Source organism: Bolinopsis microptera, chromosome 3 (assembly GCF_026151205.1).
Source record: "Bolinopsis microptera isolate Bmic1 chromosome 3, MBARI_Bmic_1.0, whole genome shotgun sequence".
NCBI lineage: Eukaryota > Metazoa > Ctenophora > Tentaculata > Lobata > Bolinopsidae > Bolinopsis > Bolinopsis microptera.
The window spans coordinates 1484755-1505884 of record NC_087074.1 but is presented as its reverse complement, the minus strand read 5'-3'; the positions used below and the strand labels follow the sequence as shown (position 1 = coordinate 1505884).

Sequence of the window (21130 nt, the reverse complement as noted above, 5' to 3'; positions counted from 1 at the left end):
TGCTGAGCTTTTCAACTCCTTTATGTACATCAATTACATATTATGCCTTGTCATGCAAATCTACATTTAAATGATTGGGGATGAATCACTCAATACTTTAAAAATCGAATTTGAAAATATAAAGTATTTTCAAAATTTTAAGCATCATGCAAAATTTGGCGACAATGTCTAGCGGCGGCGCCCATGTCTATTTAAGACTCAGAAATAATCACCCAATTTAATACTGATTACAATTTTGTTCTCAATGATATAATTGCCATAAGCAATGAAATTTCTGCCGTTTTCTGACAAATGTGCTAAATTCACAAAGTTTGTTTTTGGGTCAAAAACTGTCCATAAGAACCATCAGAAACAATTGCAGCCGAAATTTGCAATTTGCCGGACATTTTTAGTGATTATTCCCGGCACTAATGGTCTCGTTACTATATTTTTCTGTTGCTAGGAAGCATCTGCATTTTACTGATCTGGTTTGTTTCGCTTCACTATCACCATCGTATACAGTGCGTGAGACTATGCTTCCCTTTGACATCTTGTCCACGAAATATTTTGTTGATCCTTCCCTTTCCCGAATTGATGATTACGTACTGGATTCTGTGCTGCGCATTAAATCCATAAATTAGTCACAAACACCTCCTTAAAATGAATTAGCGAAGTTACAATCGACGAATACTAATAGGAAGTTGTCATAATATAATAGAAGCAATACCCGTGACGCAATTGTGTATTAGTTGAAGAGACGCTTTGTAGGGCAATCACATTGTCAACACACGTGGTAATGATAGCGAGAACGAGCAACTTAAGAAACAGGACCACACTGGATAGAAATTTAAGGTTTAGTTCGAAAATTAAATTTAACCAAGTTGAATAGAACAGCCAATAAATAGAATTTAAATAACACCGTTAATAATATAACGGTCCGTTGAATCACGTGTATCACGTGTATATCACGTGTATCACGTGTTTTAAATGGAGTGGTTGTCTTTTAAACGACAAGCTAAGTCTCTAAGTTGTTGGAATACTACTTACGGAAAGTGAACTAATAATCAAACTTATAATGCTTTTGGACACGAAGGGAAACACACAACGTAAGGCTTGAAATCTTCGTTTCAGTTATGATGAAAATGAACATCACCATTGTGCTCGCCGTCTTCTACAGCTAGTAAGTAGCTAGCCAGTACAGCTACATTAGCTAAATAGGGCATGGTATCAGAAATATATATGTTTGATTTTTTCCTTTTCACCCTTTTGAAAAAAGGCAATAGTGAAAGGTTACGAATGGAGGTTTTTGCAGAAAAACGTGGATTTTGGAGATAGCAGTAGGCGGGTCTGAATATGATGTCATTCCGTCCGTTACCATGCAACGAAAAAGTTGCGCGCGCGCGAGGATTGCTTGCGGAGATGTGATGTATAGATAGCCTGTGATCTATGAATGCGCGGCGCGACTGTGTTTTAATGTATATGATGCATGTAATGTATAATATTACTATTAGGTAATACGCCCAATTTGTACGTGGCACGCATAGTGTATTGATGTGTACACGAGTATAGTTTACCTTTGCTGATAATTTCTTGAATTACAGATACAAGTTAAGTTCTACGGCAATTGAACTGAATTTCAAGTGTTTCCCGTATTTGATGCATAATTTATCAATATTATTATCATGAAGATTGAAGTGAGCTGATTGGAGCTTATACTTAAATTTATAGTAAATGTGAAATGGAAATCTAGCGTCCGCCAAAACAAAACAACGGGCGCAATTCTTGTTCCATTTTGATCGGAAAATGATGCCCATTTATTCCTCAACTTTTGGCGAAATGGGCATCGAATTTAAGGTTTAATCAAAAATTCCTCGAGTCGCAATAAACAAGTGGTTACCTTAAAACATTGATCAAAAAAATTCAAAATATAAGTTCGCAGATCAATTCTACGACGTACGTTTCATAATTGAAGTGATTTTCGCGTGACATGCATTCATGATATTGATTATAACAACGCACTTCCTAGTCGCTAAATTTTTCACTTCCCAATCATCGACGGGCGTCGTCGCAGTGAACGATTGATAACCTTTGAGCATATCTGTCTGATTATACTCACGCGTTATTTTGACACAATTTGTCAAATAAATGTTGATTCTGCAATTAAACCCAATTTTAAATGTAGTGAAACACAAACAAATTCTTAGAATCACAGAAAGTCAGTTAAGGAGCAGTGTTGTAAAATAAAGTTGATTTGAAGGTGATTTAGCTTCACGCGTGAAATATATGATTTAGTAACCCCATGGCATCATCAAATATATTAGCTTTGCTACAGCAGCAGAAGATATTATATTTCTAGCTGCATTCCCTGGGTCAAGATCATGTTACTGAGAAAGGTTAGATCGTTGAAATACTGTTACGAAACTGTCTTGAAACTGTCATGTTATTTACGTGAAGCATCTATTTGATTAAGCAAAGTTCGGTTAATAGTTGATACTTTCAATAAACTATATAATAACAGTATAAGCAAACTAATACTCATCTGTCAGACATCAAAAAGCAAAGTTCTGCGGACATAAAGTCTGCTTGATCAAGCATCTCTTTGCGCAGTCATTGGCCGGCGTTTACCACGTGCACAAAATCCAACCATTGATAAAACAGCAACCCCAATTATAATTTTAACCGCTTATCCATCCGCTGTATCTATCAATTTCCTCGATCAAGGTATCCTCGATCAAGGTATCCTGACACGTTGTTTAAATAGACAACTGACAAGTTCTGTTATCCATCCACAACGAAGAACGATAGGTATGATATCACCTAGCAGTACCTAGCGGATATAACTACTGCTAGGTGATATCAAACCTACAAGCAACCGGGACCCGGGTACGGTCTTTAAAAAGCATTAACCCTCCTATACTACAGAGAGATCCGTCTTTAAGCATTTAAATAGACCTAAATAGGAACAGTGAATACGGTTTAGTAGGTATCAAATAGAAGGCTACAATTTCAAACTGCTTGTAACTTCCTCCTTAATGACCGAACCCTATACCACTAGCTGATCCGTGACCGTGTTGTGTAAATCCACTTATAATGAACTGGAGAGAGGTCAGCCCTTAGGTGACAACATACTGTTTCACTTGTTAGATATACACAGTCTTATTAGTCCCTGCACGGTGCAGAGGGAATGAGAGAGAGAGAGTCAGAGTGAATTACTGTTCACTGAATTTAGATATTTGGAAATTTACAATTTAATCGTTTAATTTATAGCAGTCAATTTATATATCACAAAAGCTATTGTATCATTTGATAGCACCTTCTATTTATATACTTATCTGTTTATATCAATACACTTATCTCACAACGTTTATGAAGTATAAACATTAAACGTCGAAAGCTTATATGAACACGAACAAATAACGATATTACCTTTAAGATGGATAAAAAGGTATGCCAATTACCAGTACCACCATGAGTTGACTTCACTGATAATACCCGAAAACAAACTGCCGAGGAAGATGCTTATGATATCAGAAGGTAACACATAACAACGTACTAGAAATAGAGGTACAGGAGATTACATCTGTGTATGAAGTTACTCGTAAATTAACTTGCTGCAGAGCTCTCACACCAAGCCACTTCATCAATATCAGACTCAATGTTTTCCTGGATATCTAGTGAATATCTATGTGAATATCATATTATTATCATTAGCCACTTCATCGATATGTGAATATTAATATCTGGCAGGTTGTGTGGCTGTAAAGATATGATTTTACTGGGAGTTATTAGGTCCTGATTTAGATATCTTTCTGAGCTGCATTCACTCCAGGGAGAGGAACATTATCATTAATCTATTAATGTATGGACAAGTTTTTAAAATTATACGAATGAGTTCAAACGATGGATTAATTAACTAGCTTGGATTAGGATTATGTCTTGGAACAATTTCTGGTTAGGGTAATGTATTGGTGGCGCGGTTGTTTTTCAGACCTATTTTCGGGAGTTAAAACGTCTTGAGATTAAATTTTCGAGGATCAAACATGAGACACACCACTGTAATATCACCACTGAATATGCAATACAATAATTGATCTAATCATTACCGAATGTCTATTTTTACTTCAGCTACGTCCAAACAGCGAGCAAGCGAGTAATATTATAAATTGACAGATTAAATTATTTGAAATTGAAGATTGTGTGATAATTGACCTAACATGGCCTCTCTTGCAAGCACTTCACCTTTTAGTGAAGCGTGATATGTCGCGTGATTTCACGTCACGTGATACACCAGTATACCACGAGCTGTGTTGTCACATGATTCAGAGCACATTGTGGTGTAGCAATGAGAAGAGTCCGTATTGGCGTATTAAACAAACATGTTTATTCCTTCGGTCCCGATAATGAAGTGCGAGGGTTGATTTATTATATTATTTATTATATTAGAATTATAATACCTTGGCTATTGAGCGCAGCACGAAATTAAGCGAAGCTTTTATCGACTATGTTTTATTATTTGTTTCGGAGATATAATCTGTCGAGGACACTCACGGGATATTTAAGACACAGTTAAGGCACGAATAACACACAAGGGTTACTCAACTCGCAGAAACTCAAGGCACTGTTAAGCCACACACTCACGGCACGTAAATAAAAATCCCATTTTACCGGGATCTTAAAAGGGAAAATGAGCCCTGAAAATTTAACTTCACCCGAGAAACCTGGTTATGGGGAGTTTTAGCGTAACTGACACATACCAATGCAACTGTCACTATCTACTGCCAATACATGCCAGTACATGTTTTTGATAGATCCTAAGTGATTTGGTAGCACAAGTCTCAACTTAATGGACTTTGATCGCTTGTAAATCCCAGTATACGGGGTAAGTGACAATTGCTATCTGAGATTTCACTCGACATATCCTTGCTCAGTTGCCTTGCTCCCAGACGATAGTTTAGGGAACGTAATACTTATAAGTCAACTGGCTAAATAGTAATAATATTTATTTATTAATACTCGTTGTGAGTAGTATTATGAGTATGACCCGTTCTTCTGTTCGGTAGGATAATAAGACTATTCTGCTGAACGCATTATATTCAGAATATTAATTTTAAAATAAAGAAATGGCTCAAATGATCACAATGGCCATAATTATATACAACTTTTGGACCAATATTATATGCCAAAAATGGTTAATTTAATTTTAATGACTAAAAACTGATTTTGGCCAGTCTAGAAACGTGTGGGATAAGTCTAAACTGACCACATTTATATATTCAAATATATGAATAAATACTGCAAATGACAGATGACTCTTAAAAGTTATATTCAAGTGCAAATCTAAAATGCTCAAATGCGTATTTTTTAAAAGTTATTCAATAAATGGGTAGCTAAAATTTGTCTTATTTTATGACCCTATTTTTATCCCCACCAATATTCAGATCTATTGAATTTAATATTGTAATGGAACTGACTGAATCTCCTGGCAGGTTCTAATGCTGGATTATGGCGACACTCAGATGTACCGTATTGACGAGCTCTATCACCTGGACTCCAGATTCTTAACACTGCCTTATCAAGTAAGTTTCTGTTAGATAACGGTATCTAGCTTAGCCCTATGAATAATACTCATCATGAATATCACCAGTCAAATTTATTTCTCTCTAAAATAATGCAAATGTAAATAAACTAGGGCAGTGGGCACTTATAGAATCTTCTAATCCACTAACTTCCCCAGGCGCTGTCGTGCAGTTTATACGGACTGGAGAAGATTATCCACGCCGAATCTCTGACAGATTTCATTAGAAACGAAATAGAAGAACATAAATTTACCGTCAGAATTAAGGACATGTAAGAGCGAAAGATTTCAATTAATTTCTGATCAAATGACATGTTGAAGAGTGTATCGCGTGATAACCTTGAGCTACAGCGTAGGATTACCTCTACAACTGTTTATTTTTCTCGGGCCGAATCCCCTTGTAATTTATCTGGATCCGATTATTTACGATAAGAATCTAGTCCCTAGGGTCTCAAATCTCAGCAACAGGCCTGGGCCAGGCCACGGTTAGGATCCCCTTCCTTACCCCTCCCCATATTCCCTGAAACATGTGCACTATTACCCGGGGTTATAAACCCCTGAACATTTGCAGAGTTAACGAGAGGACGCTTAGCGTGGAAATCAGAACAGATACAGGTGACAACATGAACACTATAATAACCCCTGAACATTTGCAGAGTTAACGAGAGGACGCTAAGCGTGGAAATCAGAACAGATACTGGTGACAACATGAACGAACTGTTCCTCTCACAAGACATCAGGAACCTGAGCCCCCGACTACCTCATGACGGGGAGAAGCACCTGGTCAAGCTAACAGACGTGTCTCCAGAGGGGGTGTTGTCTCTCCAGATAGACGGTCCTGGTATTACTTCTCTAGGCCAGGTTTCTCACCTTTTATTGAAGTTTTCTTCGATTTTCGCGCGGAGTGATGACCGCGGAATTGTTCTGATTATACTTTTGTTATCGTCAAGTGAGCCGACCCGTTATTTATGTCATGAATGCGATGTCACCGAAAATATTAGAATAGCACAGAATCAGTCAGTCAATCATCAGACTATAATCTTGATTTAATCATTATAAGTATTACTTATGTTAGGTTTTCTAAAGTTGCATATATATATATATATGTGTTGGAAATAAGTACGTTGGAAATTTAAAATACATCTGCGTTTACGCAAAAGAACTAAGCCGTGCACTGAATTAAAAGCGACCAGTATAATGTTAAGCAAAAATGTAGCGGAATAAGGTTAAAGTGCTTTTTTACTATTTGCCAATACTGTTGACCGATGCCTGTTCGACGTTCGTAAACTTTAATGTTTGAAAACGGAATAATTTAGAAATCGCACTGGTTTTAAGGTTTTTTTTTAAGGTTGCAATATTATTGCAACCTTTTAAACAAATGAGCTTTTAAATGACCGATATCTCAATTCTTAATATGATGAGAGTGTGATGAGAATGCTTCCCGGAATCAGCACAATGAAGAGAACAAGATGCTGTTGGAACATTACAAATTCATGCTCCACCGGTAGTCCCTATCGCAATTAGGACCTCTCTTAGATCCCTTCAATCGAAATAAGAACATTATTCCGCCTGCAAAATTGGTGCAATGGTTAAGCAATAATAACCGTTCAACCAACTTGAACTGAAACCGGAAACATGACTGTATTGGAATGATTTAGCGAATAATCGGTTCTTGAACAAAAACCACTATCAAACCGAAGAATTTGTTAGCATTGGTTTAATTTTAAAGCACTGCCGCAGTTTCATTATAATTATATGTGCACCTATTTAAACTATGTCGCAAAACATTCCAGGGACAAAAGGATTTCGCGGCGATTTTGGCCAAAAATCGCGATACTGCGAATTACATTTCGCGGTATATTAAACTATACATAAAATTTGTCGCAAATAATCGGAAAAATCGCGATTCCGTACATGCCGCGATTTCCTTTTGTCCCTGAAACATTCTGATATTAAAATAACTCTTGGGTGTTTTCGATGAGCATTTACTGATTTACTCAGAGCGTGAGAATTTATTAGATGGTTCTAACTAAAGTTTTAAGAATATCAAATGAGCGACTCAAAGTAAGAACTCACAAAATGTCAAGTTTTCACGAGCATTTTAGATTAACTATTAACTCATAAAGTCACCACTAATATTATCATTGCACACTCCATGAAGTACCGATCTATTAAATCTATTAAACAAATCTATTAAAGAAGGTGAATCTGCTTAATTAATTAATTAATTAATTAACCACTTGCCCTGCTCCCAGCTGATGAAGGAGCTAAGAGATCACTACGAGGAGAAAGCCGCTAAAGCCTCCGACTACATAGTTGATCCTCAACAGGGTCAGATCTGTTGCTCCAGTTTACTGGTGGACGGAGAGAGACGATGGTACAGGACGGTGATTAACAGTAAGTTGGGGGACAGGGGGAGGGGGTTCTCTAAACTTTACTACACCATACACCAAAAAGGCAAAAGGTGGACAACCATCTTCCTTTTTATTCAAAACTTTGACTGGCACATGTAGATTGTCATTGTATAACAATATTATATCGTTAAGAAATTAAAATGCGCTCGTGACACAAGTTATAAAATTAAAAGGGCGAAATTTAAAATAAAAATAAGTGTGAAAGGACCATTAGACTTAAAGTGCCTCTTTAAAGTTCATTTTTAGGAAATTTCATAACAATAACAGCCTTAATTTCCAGCAATATCACACTTTTAAATATTTTGACAATCCACCCTCGACACCCAACACAGGTAATAAATGGGCTTTAAAATTTAAAAATAGACATAAAAGCGCCATTAGCCCCAAAGTGCATTATTTAAGTCCATTTTCTTTCAACATTATCAAAGAAAGCACCACAGTAAAGTTAGTGTCGGCGAAATGCCGTGAAAGGTTCTTCAGAAAAAAAGCAACTCTTAAAGGGGTGTTGATTTGATTTGAAACTATTCAAATAGCACAGAAGAAGATGCATAAGTTGAACACGGCGATGGGGTGGTACGAATAAGAAATCATACTGAACAGTATACTATTATTAAAAGGAGAAAAGGTTGATTAATTAAGCTATTCTAGTTCACAATAATTTCTTGGTCGGCGATAAGACTGATTGGTATTCAGACCTGCATGAAAAAAAGGGAACAACTGTGTAGGATATGCCAATTGCATATCATTTCTGAAAATAACTTGTCGACTCTTGTTACTTCTTGTTTACTCTGGTTACAACTTACAGCTTGTTGATTTGATCTTTGACCTATGTCTACTGCTAGGCCTAAACAGCAAAGATCATCGGTCTAGTCGTATAGCTCTTAGAAATGCGGAACTTATTATGTAATTACAAACTATGGCTTATAATGGATTAATATCATAATTGATAATTACAAAAGCCCGATAATAAGGATTCATTTAAATTTTCCGGCAAGTTCCGGCAGCCTTTTATTTTGCCGGTTCCGGTCCGGCAAAATCCGGCTAACTAACCAGATTATAGATTGATATCCGGCAAAATCCGGTCCGGCAGCCAAAAGCCCATTCCGGTCGGTTCCTAGTGATAACCTTACATTCAGAAAATTACACGATTTTTCGAGGATCATTACTAGTTTCATTACAAAATGACGACCTATCCATTAATAGGTAGGTCGTCATTTTGGTAATCGTTGTCACGAAGACCGAAGTGTCAAAACGACATTTTTGACTTCAAAGGAACTAAGATTTGATTTATTCGATACATACATTTTTATATAACCGTTTTAAGAGTGTTCAGATTTTTAAAGGAATTTAGGGTTTTACTAACTTTTTACAATTTTTAGGCTTATGTCACTGAAGATGACGCCTTGCAACATGTTTGACGATAGCCTGTAAATTGATAGTTTGATCTCAGTATTTACAACAAATCATCTAGCTTGATTGATTCAAAGGGAGAATTAAATTCCTCTGTTATTCGATACATAATGCAAAAACCATAACTCGACAGGTTCCAAAAACCTGAACAAATTCCATAACATAAGTAACCAGTCAGTCTTAAGTGACCAATTAGTAAAAATTAATAGCAACTCAATAACCAGTCAGTAACAAGTTAGTAACCAGTTAGTAACCAGTTAGTTACCAGTACGTTACCAGTTAGTAACGAGTATGTAACCAGTACTTGTAACCAGTTAGTTACCAGTTAGTAACCAGTAAGTTACCAGTAAGTAACCAGTTAGTTACCAGTTAGTAACCAGTTAGTAACCAAGTTTCCTCCCCAGGGAACGTCAGTGACCACTCAGTGGAAGTAACGTTTGTTGACTATGGCAACACCCAGATCATCCCAAGGTCAAAGCTCAGAGAGCCTGCTATAGCTGTACCTAACATCAGCAGACTGCCATTCCAGGTACTGGAAATATAATAATACTAATTATATGTTATTCACTATAAATATTGTGCTATAAATATATACACACTATATATACACACTACTGGAAATATAATAATACTAATTATATGTCATTCACTATAAATATTGTGCTATAAATTTATTCAAGCCTCAAAACTGAGGGGTTCCGTTCAGGCCCTTCACACTTTGTTTCTGTCTGGTTCTAATATACCGTTACAATAATGACTTTAATATATTATATCAGTCAGGAAATGTCAGTCTATTAATATATCAGATTACAAGAAATACTATATCACTGATAACTAACGGAATATGAATCAATAACCTCCCTACATAATGTGTACCCCTACATTTCCACCTCCCTACATAATGTGTACCCCTACATTTCCACCTCCCTTCAGGCGTACCCTGTCATGCTGGCAGATTTGCCCACGTCCCCAGCTAACTGGACGGAAAAAGAAGTTGAGACACTCAAAGGTTACACCAAAGATCAGAACCAAATTCAAGCTGTGGTGCGTATTATTTTGTTTCAATTTTCATGTTTTATTTGTTGGTATTTTCACTCATATTTATTTCGTCTCGTAGTTGGATATGTGCCTAAAATATCAAATTCAGTAGGAATTCAGTGGGAATTTTGTATCTTTTGAACGACCACAAGCATATTTATTATTTACATAACTGATTAAAAACACGCTGACTATGCCAAACCATGTGTGTCACTAGTGACAAACCATGTATTTAAATACTCTACGAAATGTGTTCAATCACAAGTAAGGCTAGGGTGTCCTGCATAGTGAGACAAAAACATGTCCCTTTTAATCTGATTGAGTCGTGTTGGGTCTCATTTGATGATTCTTTCAAGAAAATTTCTAAAAAACTTTCTTGAAAGAATGTCCCTTCTATATACGGCGAGTTGCATCACGGTCTAATACAAGGTTTTCCTTGATCCATGAATTATACTACAATACAATTTGTCCTAATTCTTCAATATTGGATATGTTGCTCCCTTCATAAAATTCAGCAACAGCTGCATCATAGGTTTACCTTGATCCATAAATACTGCATTACAATTTGTCTATTATAATTCTTTAGGTTTCAACAATGGTAGGTGCTCCCTTCCTAAAGATCACCACTCGAATTCTCTAGAATTCTCTAAGCAGTTGCATTTTTAGTGGATAGCTGTATGACACAATTTCGCCAAATCACTGACCGCTACTATACATTTATTGCATATTTTCTGCAACTTTATTTGCGATATTCCAAACTTCACGAAAACGCGCCGAACCCGAGTGTTGCCTCTAAAAACGCTCTCCTTCACACAAAAACACACAGATATCAGAAGAGGTGGCAGAAGAGTAAGTAACCAGTAAGTAACCAGTTAGTAACCAGTTAGTAACCAGTTAGTAACCAGTTAGTAACCAGTTAGTAACCAGTTAGTAACCAGTTAGTAACCAGGTTTCCTCCCCAGATATCAGAGGAGGTGGCAGAAGAGGCGTTTCCTCTGGTTCGTATCTACTTCGGACCGGATGAAGATCTTAAATGTCTAAACAACCTGCTCTCGGGCGACGGAAATCTGTTTCAAACTCGAGCAACTCTTCCGGAAACTGAGCAGCTGGGTTTGAATCTGGGCAACCTGAACTTCGCTAACCCGACTTTCATTGGTTAGAATGTTTGGTATTTAGCCGATATTAAAAATTTCGTAGAAAATGAAATATGCAACAAGAGATATTGCAAACATAGTGACATAATCTAAAAATAATAATAATAAATATCAATAAGGTTTTCACTTCTCAGATTTAATTATCCTTAAATTTGTTTACAAACAGCTTCTTAAGTTATGGTTTATTGTTATGTCCAAACTCCAAACCCAAGGAGTTAAAATTACTTCATTTGAACATTTAAAGTATAATTTGGAACATTACAGTAACGTTATTCAAATCTCAAACAGAAAAAAAGTATATTTCAAAGCTTTGTGTTTTGATCATATGATCGTGGGTCTATAGTGATTTTGATTGCATAATTTTGATTTGGCAGTGATGGTGAGTGAGAAAATGTTGGGAGTTGACGATCGCTTCATTAATCATAACTTGACAAGATATGACAGATTTTAGAACAACTGTGATTTTCTTCGAGATTACAAACTCGTCGCCGTGAAATTGTCAGCCATACTCATATATAGAATTCATAACAGAATTCCTTGAAATTATTTCAATAATCATTTTCAAACTATAGTGGTCCTAAAAAAGTTTATTCTCAGTTTGCTTGATCTGATAAGAAGTGAGTGTTATGACTTATGTCCTTGCTGAACGACAGTGTTAAACAAGGAACTGAAACCGAGGGGTTCAGGTCCTTCACACTTTGTTTCTGTCTGGTTCTAATGTACCGTCACAATAGTGACTTTAATATACAACCATTTGGAAACTTTTCAAATTTTGCCAAAATCATCCATATTTATGAACATTAACAGTATAGGTTGGTCTCATCCCTGACCAGTGACCACTGGTAATTACAAAGCTTTGTTATTATTTACTCAGCATATTTAGGGGTCCAAGAAATAATGGTCAAATTGTAACTTATTTAGCATTTAGACTCGTCATTGACAAATGTGGAGCCCCTGCGTTCTCTTAAATGTATACTGCGTTCTCCTAAATGTATACCTCCTAAATGTATACCTCCAGAAGGTTCACTTACCAAATAACTGAACATAATAACTGATCATAAAGTTATAAGCCCTGAAATACATCGAATATAACAATTCCAAAACCCTCCAACAGAAACTAACTCCCAGTATCTCACACCAACAGAAACTGAAACTAACTCTCAGTATCTCACATCTCTAACAGAAACTGAAACTAACTCCCAGTATCTCACACCAACAGAAACTGAAACTAACTCCCAGTATCTCACACCAACAGAAACTGAAACTAACTCTCAGGATCTCACATCTCTAACAGAAACTGAAACTAACTCTCAGTATCTCACATCTCTAACAGAAACTGAAACTAACTCCCAGTATCTCACACCAACAGAAACTGAAACTAACTCCCAGTATCTCACACCAACAGAAACTGAAACTAACTCTCAGTATCTCACATCTCTAACAGAAACTGAAACTAACTCTCAGTATCTCACATCTCTAACAGAAACTGAAACTAACTCTCAGTATCTCACATCTCTAACAGAAACTGAAACTAACTCCCAGTATCTCACATCTCTAACAGAAACTGAAACTAACTCTCAGTATCTCACATCTCTAACAGAAACTGAAACTAACTCTCAGTATCTCACATCTCTAACAGAAACTGAAACTAACTCTCAGTATCTCACATCTCTAACAGAAACTGAAACTAACTCTCAGTATCTCACATCTCTAACAGAAACTGAAACTAACTCTCAGTATCTCACATCTCTAACAGAAACTGAAACTAACTCTCAGTATCTCACATCTCTGACAGAAACTGAAACTAACTCTCAGTATCTCACCTCCTCTCACCCCCTCACAGATCCACAGGACATAGTATTGGATCAGAACTCCATACCCAAGCTCTCACTACAACGCCAAGCTGAGGCTCTTATCTCCCACGTGGACAACCCCTACTCTTGGTTCTTCCAGAGTAGAGAGTTTCACGAGCAGTTCCGGATCATGGGGGAGGAAATGAATACGTTCTACTCTCAGGTTTGTTATTGGAAACTCTGCAATTCTGAGAGGATATGTTCCCTATGTTCTGTAGTGTAGATTCAGTATTTAACGGTAGATTCAGTATTTAACGGTGTATTCAGTATATTCTAAATGGATGTGATTTGTTCTTCAAATAGCTTTGATAAGTAATATTGAGCTGGACGCATCGAGTTGGGAGGGTCGGACGACTTATTTACTAAATTTACTGAGGTCTTGTATCATCCTTTACTGTACCATGTCCATTGGATCCCCACAACATAGCATTTATAAAATTTAAACATTAGCGTTTATAAAATTTACCTATTATTATTGAAAAGGATATTTATATACTTCAATAATAATTTTACTGTATGTAATTGTAGTTTATTTAATTTAAGAAGTTCAGCCAGTAAACCCGCTCCTTTTCAGCCGTTAGATTGCAGAGAGCAGCTGTGGAAGACGAACGATATGTGTGTAGCCTACTGTGACCAATATCAGGGATGGTACAGAGCCAGGGTTCAACAAGTCTACCCGGACGGAAAGGTAACGACTCCTTCTTAACATCTTTAATAAAGTGTACATCGTATTTTACTTTAGGCGATCCTCGATAGAGGTAATTGTAAACAGTTAACATTTTGCTGTGAAGGGCTGGGGGTTGCGGGTAGAGGCTGATGACTCCCCACCACTTTTCTGAGATTGATCTTGAAACTAATAAGCAACTTATATAATATGTTGATAAAATTTAAAATTATTTTCAAAATCCAACAAGAACAGTCGAACAGACAACAGATAAGAAAATAGATAAGCGGTGGGAATGTGATTATTATTGTGATTAGTTGTGAAATTGTAACCAAAAACACGTTATTGTGATCACCGATTACAAGCGTCCCCTTATCTATAACAGATCAAGAGTGATTAAATACGAATTCAATTTTAGTCTCGTGAAACTTCTCATCATAGAGGCTCTCGAGTCTGGCGGGTTCTGTCACTTTTCTAATAAGGTTCTTCGTTTCCTCGCCGCTACGTCAATCTGATGTTGCTGCTGCGATATCTTGCTATTGGAATCTTTGATATCCCCAAGAATATTTTTGTATCTGATTATGGAATTCAGGTAAATTTCCAGCTGTCTCTCCAGCTGAAGAAGAGTCAGTAAAACTCACAAATCGTTGGACAAATATAGTAAATATATAGTAGTTGTAAACACTATGTATATATATAAGAAAAACAACGAGTAAAACGCTCCCCTCCCGGGTAGAGCACTCTTCAAAGTGGATTTCTCCAAACAAACATCATATATATAATATATAATATATATATATATATATTATAATGAGCTGAGTAGTTAGCTGAATCCGGTACGAAAGCAGACTTCAAGTGAAATATAACCGAAGTGCTGTAAATAACGCACCATCTGAAGTCGGAACACTACCTCCGGGTTCATGTCTCCTCTGTCTCCTCTGTCTCCTCTGTCTCCTCTGTATCTTCTGTCTCCTTCTCTTCTGGGCGACTTCCAAACTCATGGACTAAGAACCGCCTTTACGGCGGCTCTTCTCAAATCCGAAATGAAAACTTTGAAAGAAGAAACGCGAACAAACAACATCTGGTAAAATGCTACTTCTATAATGATGATATGGGAAAGTTACAGCTAGCGATCACTGTCATTATATATCGATATGTTGAGCCATTACTTCCTGCATGGCTGTGATATGTTTGTTTATTGTTTACTCCACTTCTAATCGGAGTTTAGAACTAAATTAGAACAATACTTTGGAACTGCCCATGCCTGAAGTCGGTATAAATTTATATTTATGCCCTATATTTAAGGGAATAACTAAAGATTTATAGCTTAGGCAATTTCGAAGCCAAGTATAAGTTGCAATTGCTAGCAGCAATGAACTCAAGATAGTTGATTAAGTTAGCTAAATTTTAGTTTGATATAATTATATTTAATTAATCATAACTGCAAGTCATTACAGTAAACAGAGTGAAAGAATGCGCAGAAAATGAAACTCCACCGTTATTTTTATTAATTGATGATAATTGGACAAGTTCTGTACGATATATGATCACAGATCAAATTGGATTACTCTATACCTTATCTGTTAGGGGAAAATAATAATCGGGGTTGATTTAATTGTAACATCACATAAACCAGTGTTCATTCGACACATAAATTCCGACCAACATCGCTCCTTTGCCTTTTGTCCTTCCATCGAACGTATCGCCAACTCTAACTGCAAACTTGGTTCCGACCCTTTATTGTTCAATGTCCTTCTTATCTTGTATCTTCATTCCAGAACCTCGTTACACCACATTCCAGAGCTACATTCCCATGGAGTATTTAGAGTTGACGTCCTTTATCTCCGCCACTATTAGCCGGTATCTCTCCACCGATCTCAGATAAACATCCAGCTTCCTCTCTAACTGTAGAATGTAGAGGAGTTTATTAATATGTAATCAGCAATCAGATTGTAACTGTAGAATGTAGAAGAGTTTATTAATATGTAATCAGCAATCAGATTCCTAACAATGCTGATGATAGCTCAAAATGTTAATAAAACTGATAAATTGGTTTGCCGATATATATTAAAGAAAGACAAACTTTAACTTTCATAGGGAAATAAAAACTTTAAAGCTGAAGCAGCTTTATATGCTAAATAGAATGAAACAGGTACAGTACTTAGGGAATAAAACTCACCATATAAAGTCTGAACTCTAATTCGTTTCGCTTCGGCTCCTCCTCATAATCGTAATTGTTGCCCCGAGTCATGCCACCAAGCCTCCTCAACCAACAAACGTGTCACTCTCGTAGTTAAATGGAATTGCTCGTTACGAGCTCATCCTAAACCCTGTAGGTACCGGAAGATGAGATAATAAAGGTATTTAAAGTCAGCACTCAGCCCTTCACTTACTCCTCCGCCGTCTTTTGTCAACATAAAACGGTCTTTTAAATGATTACGGCCGTCATAAGGGGAGATTTTCGACGTCTTCTTACCAATTATAATCGGTTAAAGACACAAACCTCAAACCTAAGCACAAGTTTAGACACTTTAAGTGGCTAACAGATAAATGATTGATAAACTTTATCAGATAAAGATGAAAGTTAAAGATATAAGAAAAGCAAACTCTTTAGTATAAAAGTTTTATTAATGCTTGGTCAGTAAACTCGGAGTCAAGGCTAATGTCCTCTCCGGAGAGGGACTATTGGACCAGGTTGGTAGGCTGGGTCTTAATAATGGGGTCTGTAATTGCTGTGACGCTACATTATATCTGTTTAAAGTCGCCAACAGGAAATGAAAGTCATGGCTTCTCAGAGTTAAGATCATTACACGGTATCTTTAGTGTCGATTACACGTGGTTCAAGTACTTTGTAAATAAACTCTGGTATTTAAACACTTCCTGACATAATAGCTGCTTATCACATAATCAATAATTAGATAATGGTTTAGTTACAGGTGATTATAGGTGGGTCATTTGCACTTAAACTTCTAGTCCCACTATGAATTTGGTCACAGTGCAGTGTGTTTGAGGTCGTGCCAGACGCCAGTACTCGTGTCAAAAGTCATGATGACAAAAGTCACAGGTCACAGTGTGTTCAGTACCGGCAAACGTACTGTAGTCCCTTACTCACTATTTACAGTAAAACCTCTATATACCGGGCCTCTCGAGGGAAACGAAAAGCGCACGGTATATAGAGGTTCGACTGAAACACCAAACCAAGAACTGCTTAAACAAAAAATGGTTAGAGTTGGCAGCTACCTACATACATGCTACATGAAGAGGTCTCCTCCTAGTCGTTGGAGTTGCCTGCTTCACTGCATCATACACAAAATGCACACTACAGATCTTCTGAACGACGTAACAAGTTTCTCCATTCCGCTCCCGTTCAATACTGACAGCTCTCTCTCCTTTCATTAAGATATAAGATAATTAATCTTTAATTTAAGAACTCCGACACACTTGCACTGAGAAATACCACCTCTTCGTGTGACATAAAATCGTCTGCCCCAAAATTGTGCAGTTTAGTAGTCACTTTTCTAATATTGATCGCTACTCTTCGTTAATGCATACAACTTAGCTAGCTACGCACTATAGAAAATTGAAAATACAGCTTAACATTAAAATTATACTTCAACGATTGTGCTATTTATACTATAACTGTAATTAAATAAAAGTAAAATTACTACAGTACAGACTACACAATCCCGACTTATTATAACATACTGTAAAAGTATTACTATCAAGCACTACCACGAAGCACGTGGCACCACTCACCCGCTCACCACTCACCCACTCACCACTCACCACTCACCACGATACACACAGTATCCACAACTGTAATACAAGTATCTAAGGATATGAAAGCTACTTTGTTCTGATTAGCGGCAGGTCATTCTGCAGGAATCCGAGTGGCTCCTTTAAAGGGAGGCCGTAGAGTTCATTAGTTGAAGCTCTCGTCCTTGACGCAGCTTCCCAATTAAGGTAATTATGCATGACGCAGCTTTTCAGTTACAACAATTAACTCATATCCCACTTATCTGGCCATTACTTAGTGATGGCAAAGAGCCTGTCACAGAATTTCTGTTTGAGTTTTGCCCGGTTTTAAGTTTATAAGTTAAGTTTCAGTCTCCGTGTCTCTGTACTCTCCTCGTGCATGTCTTTTGAGCCGCGCGCTGTTTACTTACTACAGTGGATATGTAAAGATCTAATCCGCAGATAATGATAAACTTCATATTGTTCATAGCATAGGTTAACTACTTGGAGTTATGTTGTTTGTCGCGGTGGAAGGTTGTAAGATGTCTGAGTGGCAGAATCGTAGATGTCTGGGTGGTGAAATTGTCAATGCTAAGGAGCACTTGGTTGCACTAAATATGGTGGCACTTTAAAGTTAAAGTACTTTGGTGTCTCCTTCTCCAATCCTCATCAGTCTGTATCCTTCACGGCTTCACCTATAACCATTTGTTTTTTCATTAAGACTCTGTTAAATTGACCTCCAGAACTCATCTCATTCGACTCCAAATAAGTTGTTTTAAAACAAGAACTATTTCGCGTGCGGCTAATCTAGCTATATAAATTTGACATCTCTTCGAAATTAACTTCAGCGAAGAGAATCAGCTCTAATAGAAATGTGCGTCAGCTGGCAATAAACCTACAATATTATAAGAGAAAGCTAACTTGACGTATACAGACTAAGTTGTAATCTGCTATGTGTCATGATATGTGGCTAAGTTTTGTCGAACATTGAGAAACGCCATATTCAGTTTAATATATAATAAATGCAGTAAACAAAAAGCTTGGCATGGTTACAACTGCCATAAAATCAAGGGCTTGAGAATTTTACTGGAATATGAAATTTATGAACCCGTAATGAAGAAACCGAACCTGATAAAGAAATATATTTTTATGGCATTCACGATTCAACTATATTTGTGAACAAAATGTTTTTTGGGGCTAATGAATATAAAAACCTGACCAGCAAATTAATCAAACAGTGGCGTAACGAAGGGCCCCCCGCAGCCGCCTGTGCGGGGGGCAAATCGTCGTTTGAATGTGGGACAATTTTGAAAAACTTCACTAAGGTACTAGCAAAACTGCGCGTTTTGCTCTAGAAACACACTTTAGTAGAGGTTTTATCGGCGTATCCTCTAAAATCACCTAATTTGTCCAATTTTACGTTTCTACTTTAAGAGGGGAGGGAGCTCTATTTCGGCGGAGGGGGGGGGGGTGGGTCAAAAGGCAACGTTACGCCACTGTAATCAAACCAAAAATGTTGTTGCAGAGACTTTCATTGAAACTTCAAACGAGTTTACCCAAGATTCTTTCCCGCGTGCTACACTAAACAATATCACGTGTGTTTTCCTGTTCTCATCACGTGACCTCTATTTCAGGTACTGCAATGCTCGATGGTAGATTACGGAGACGTTCAGAAGATCCCCCTGTCCAGCGTGCGACCTCTCACTAAACAGTTCGCTGCCCTGCCTATACAGGCCTGTCGGGCTGCTCTCTGTGGTGAGTTTGACGTTGTTTTGAGATGTTGCATATTTTGACTTTATTTGGTCACTACAATGGATTCATGCCTAAGTCTAGAATACGCTAAGTTTCAAGTGATTTGTATCACAGAAGAGATATAATCCAAACCTAAAAGCACCAGATATAGTATTATTTGATTGTATTTCTAAACAATTTTTGAATCTTATCGACGATGTCGATGCACCATTTTTTGCCATATTAAACTTAAATTGCATTTCGTGACGTAAGCATCTCAGTCGTGAGTTATGTGAAGGTTATCGTGTTAAATTGTAAAGGGTTATCGTGTTAAATTGTAAAGGGTTATCGTGTTAAATTGTAAAGGGTTATCGTGTTAAATTGTAAAGGGTTATCGTGTTAAATTGTAAAGGGTTATCGTGTTAAATTGTAAATGTCGCTTAAATTTAGATAATTATTAGTCTGCGGCGTGTTGCCAAAGTGACTGGCACACAGAGCAAAGTGACTGGCACACAGAGAACAGAGCACCCACTGGTCATTTAAATAAACCTGGAGTCAGTGAACCTGGAGGCAGTAAAACATGCTTATATTATATTATTGAATATAATCAATAATATTTTAGAATCTGGCTGTGTGAATTTATCGCTGTTTAGATGTTACTGTTAGTTGAAATTATACCAAAAATACAAAATTAAAAGTCAACAATACCTTGGCTATTGAGTGTTACAGGCGATAATGCCCGACGCCTTAGCGGAGGGCGAGCCCGTCACGATACTAAGCCAAGGTGTTATTTTATTTTGAATTGAATTTCACGCCGGTTACAGTAACCTCCCGCTCTGTCAGGAGTAATGCCGGTTGACGGCTCTACGGTCTGGAGTGAGGAAGCTAAGAAGTTCTTCTCTGCCGCTGTTTCTGAGAGAATGTTGTGGGTTAAACTAATGGCCCAAGATCCTGCTTCTCAAATCCTCTGGATGCAGTGAGTTAACTTACCATTTACCAGTCACTTCAACAAACTAAAATCATATCAGTTTACTTGTTTCCATACAATTCCGATCATGATTAATAAATTGTTTAAAATAAAATAAAGCCTATTTCGTATCAGGCTGATTATCTGAATATTTACAAAATTTCAGTATCATAGACACTGGTCACGACGATACTGATGTGTACATCTCCAACTCGCTTGTGGAGAAAGGTCTCGCGATACACCCGCCGCCACAGATCTCTTCTTAACTTTGGGATTAATCCATGATTGATTGACATGTGTTTTTTGGAGATTTCTTTGCGACATTTATGATTGTCTCCGCGTTTAGTGGAGTTTTTTTCGTTAGACTCCTTTTTTAATGTTTAGTTTCATTGATTGATTTGTTGTAGACTTGATGCTAGCTGAGATTAGCAGGAGTGGATATGAAGGGTGACGGATGTCAGGGAATAATGTAATCATAATTAAATTTAAATAATATTAATAATTAACTACTGCAGTATTAAATGTGTGGTAACGTTATAATACTTATAGTTAACTAAATACAGTTGATGTTATGACGTACAGTGTGATAAATGTAATGAATAATTAAATA

At 37.0% G+C, this 21130-nt stretch overlaps 1 protein-coding gene across 1 annotated transcript in view; it reads left to right on the top strand.

The window, feature by feature from the left end:
* Window positions 1-21053, top strand: part of LOC134812434 (tudor domain-containing protein 7B-like) — a 62332-nt gene extending 41279 nt beyond the window's left edge. Inside the window, exons 17-28 of the mRNA XM_063819856.1 lie at window positions 5466-5555; window positions 5714-5826; window positions 6211-6415; window positions 7810-7951; window positions 9783-9907; window positions 10312-10422; window positions 11379-11571; window positions 13414-13586; window positions 13998-14111; window positions 19457-19577; window positions 20397-20529; window positions 20687-21053. Coding sequence (XP_063675926.1) covers window positions 5466-5555; window positions 5714-5826; window positions 6211-6415; window positions 7810-7951; window positions 9783-9907; window positions 10312-10422; window positions 11379-11571; window positions 13414-13586; window positions 13998-14111; window positions 19457-19577; window positions 20397-20529; window positions 20687-20786 — 1620 coding nt within the window. The 3' untranslated portion in view covers window positions 20787-21053. The remainder of the gene's footprint in view (window positions 1-5465; window positions 5556-5713; window positions 5827-6210; window positions 6416-7809; window positions 7952-9782; window positions 9908-10311; window positions 10423-11378; window positions 11572-13413; window positions 13587-13997; window positions 14112-19456; window positions 19578-20396; window positions 20530-20686) is intronic.
* The last annotated feature ends 77 nt before the right edge of the window (window positions 21054-21130 follow it).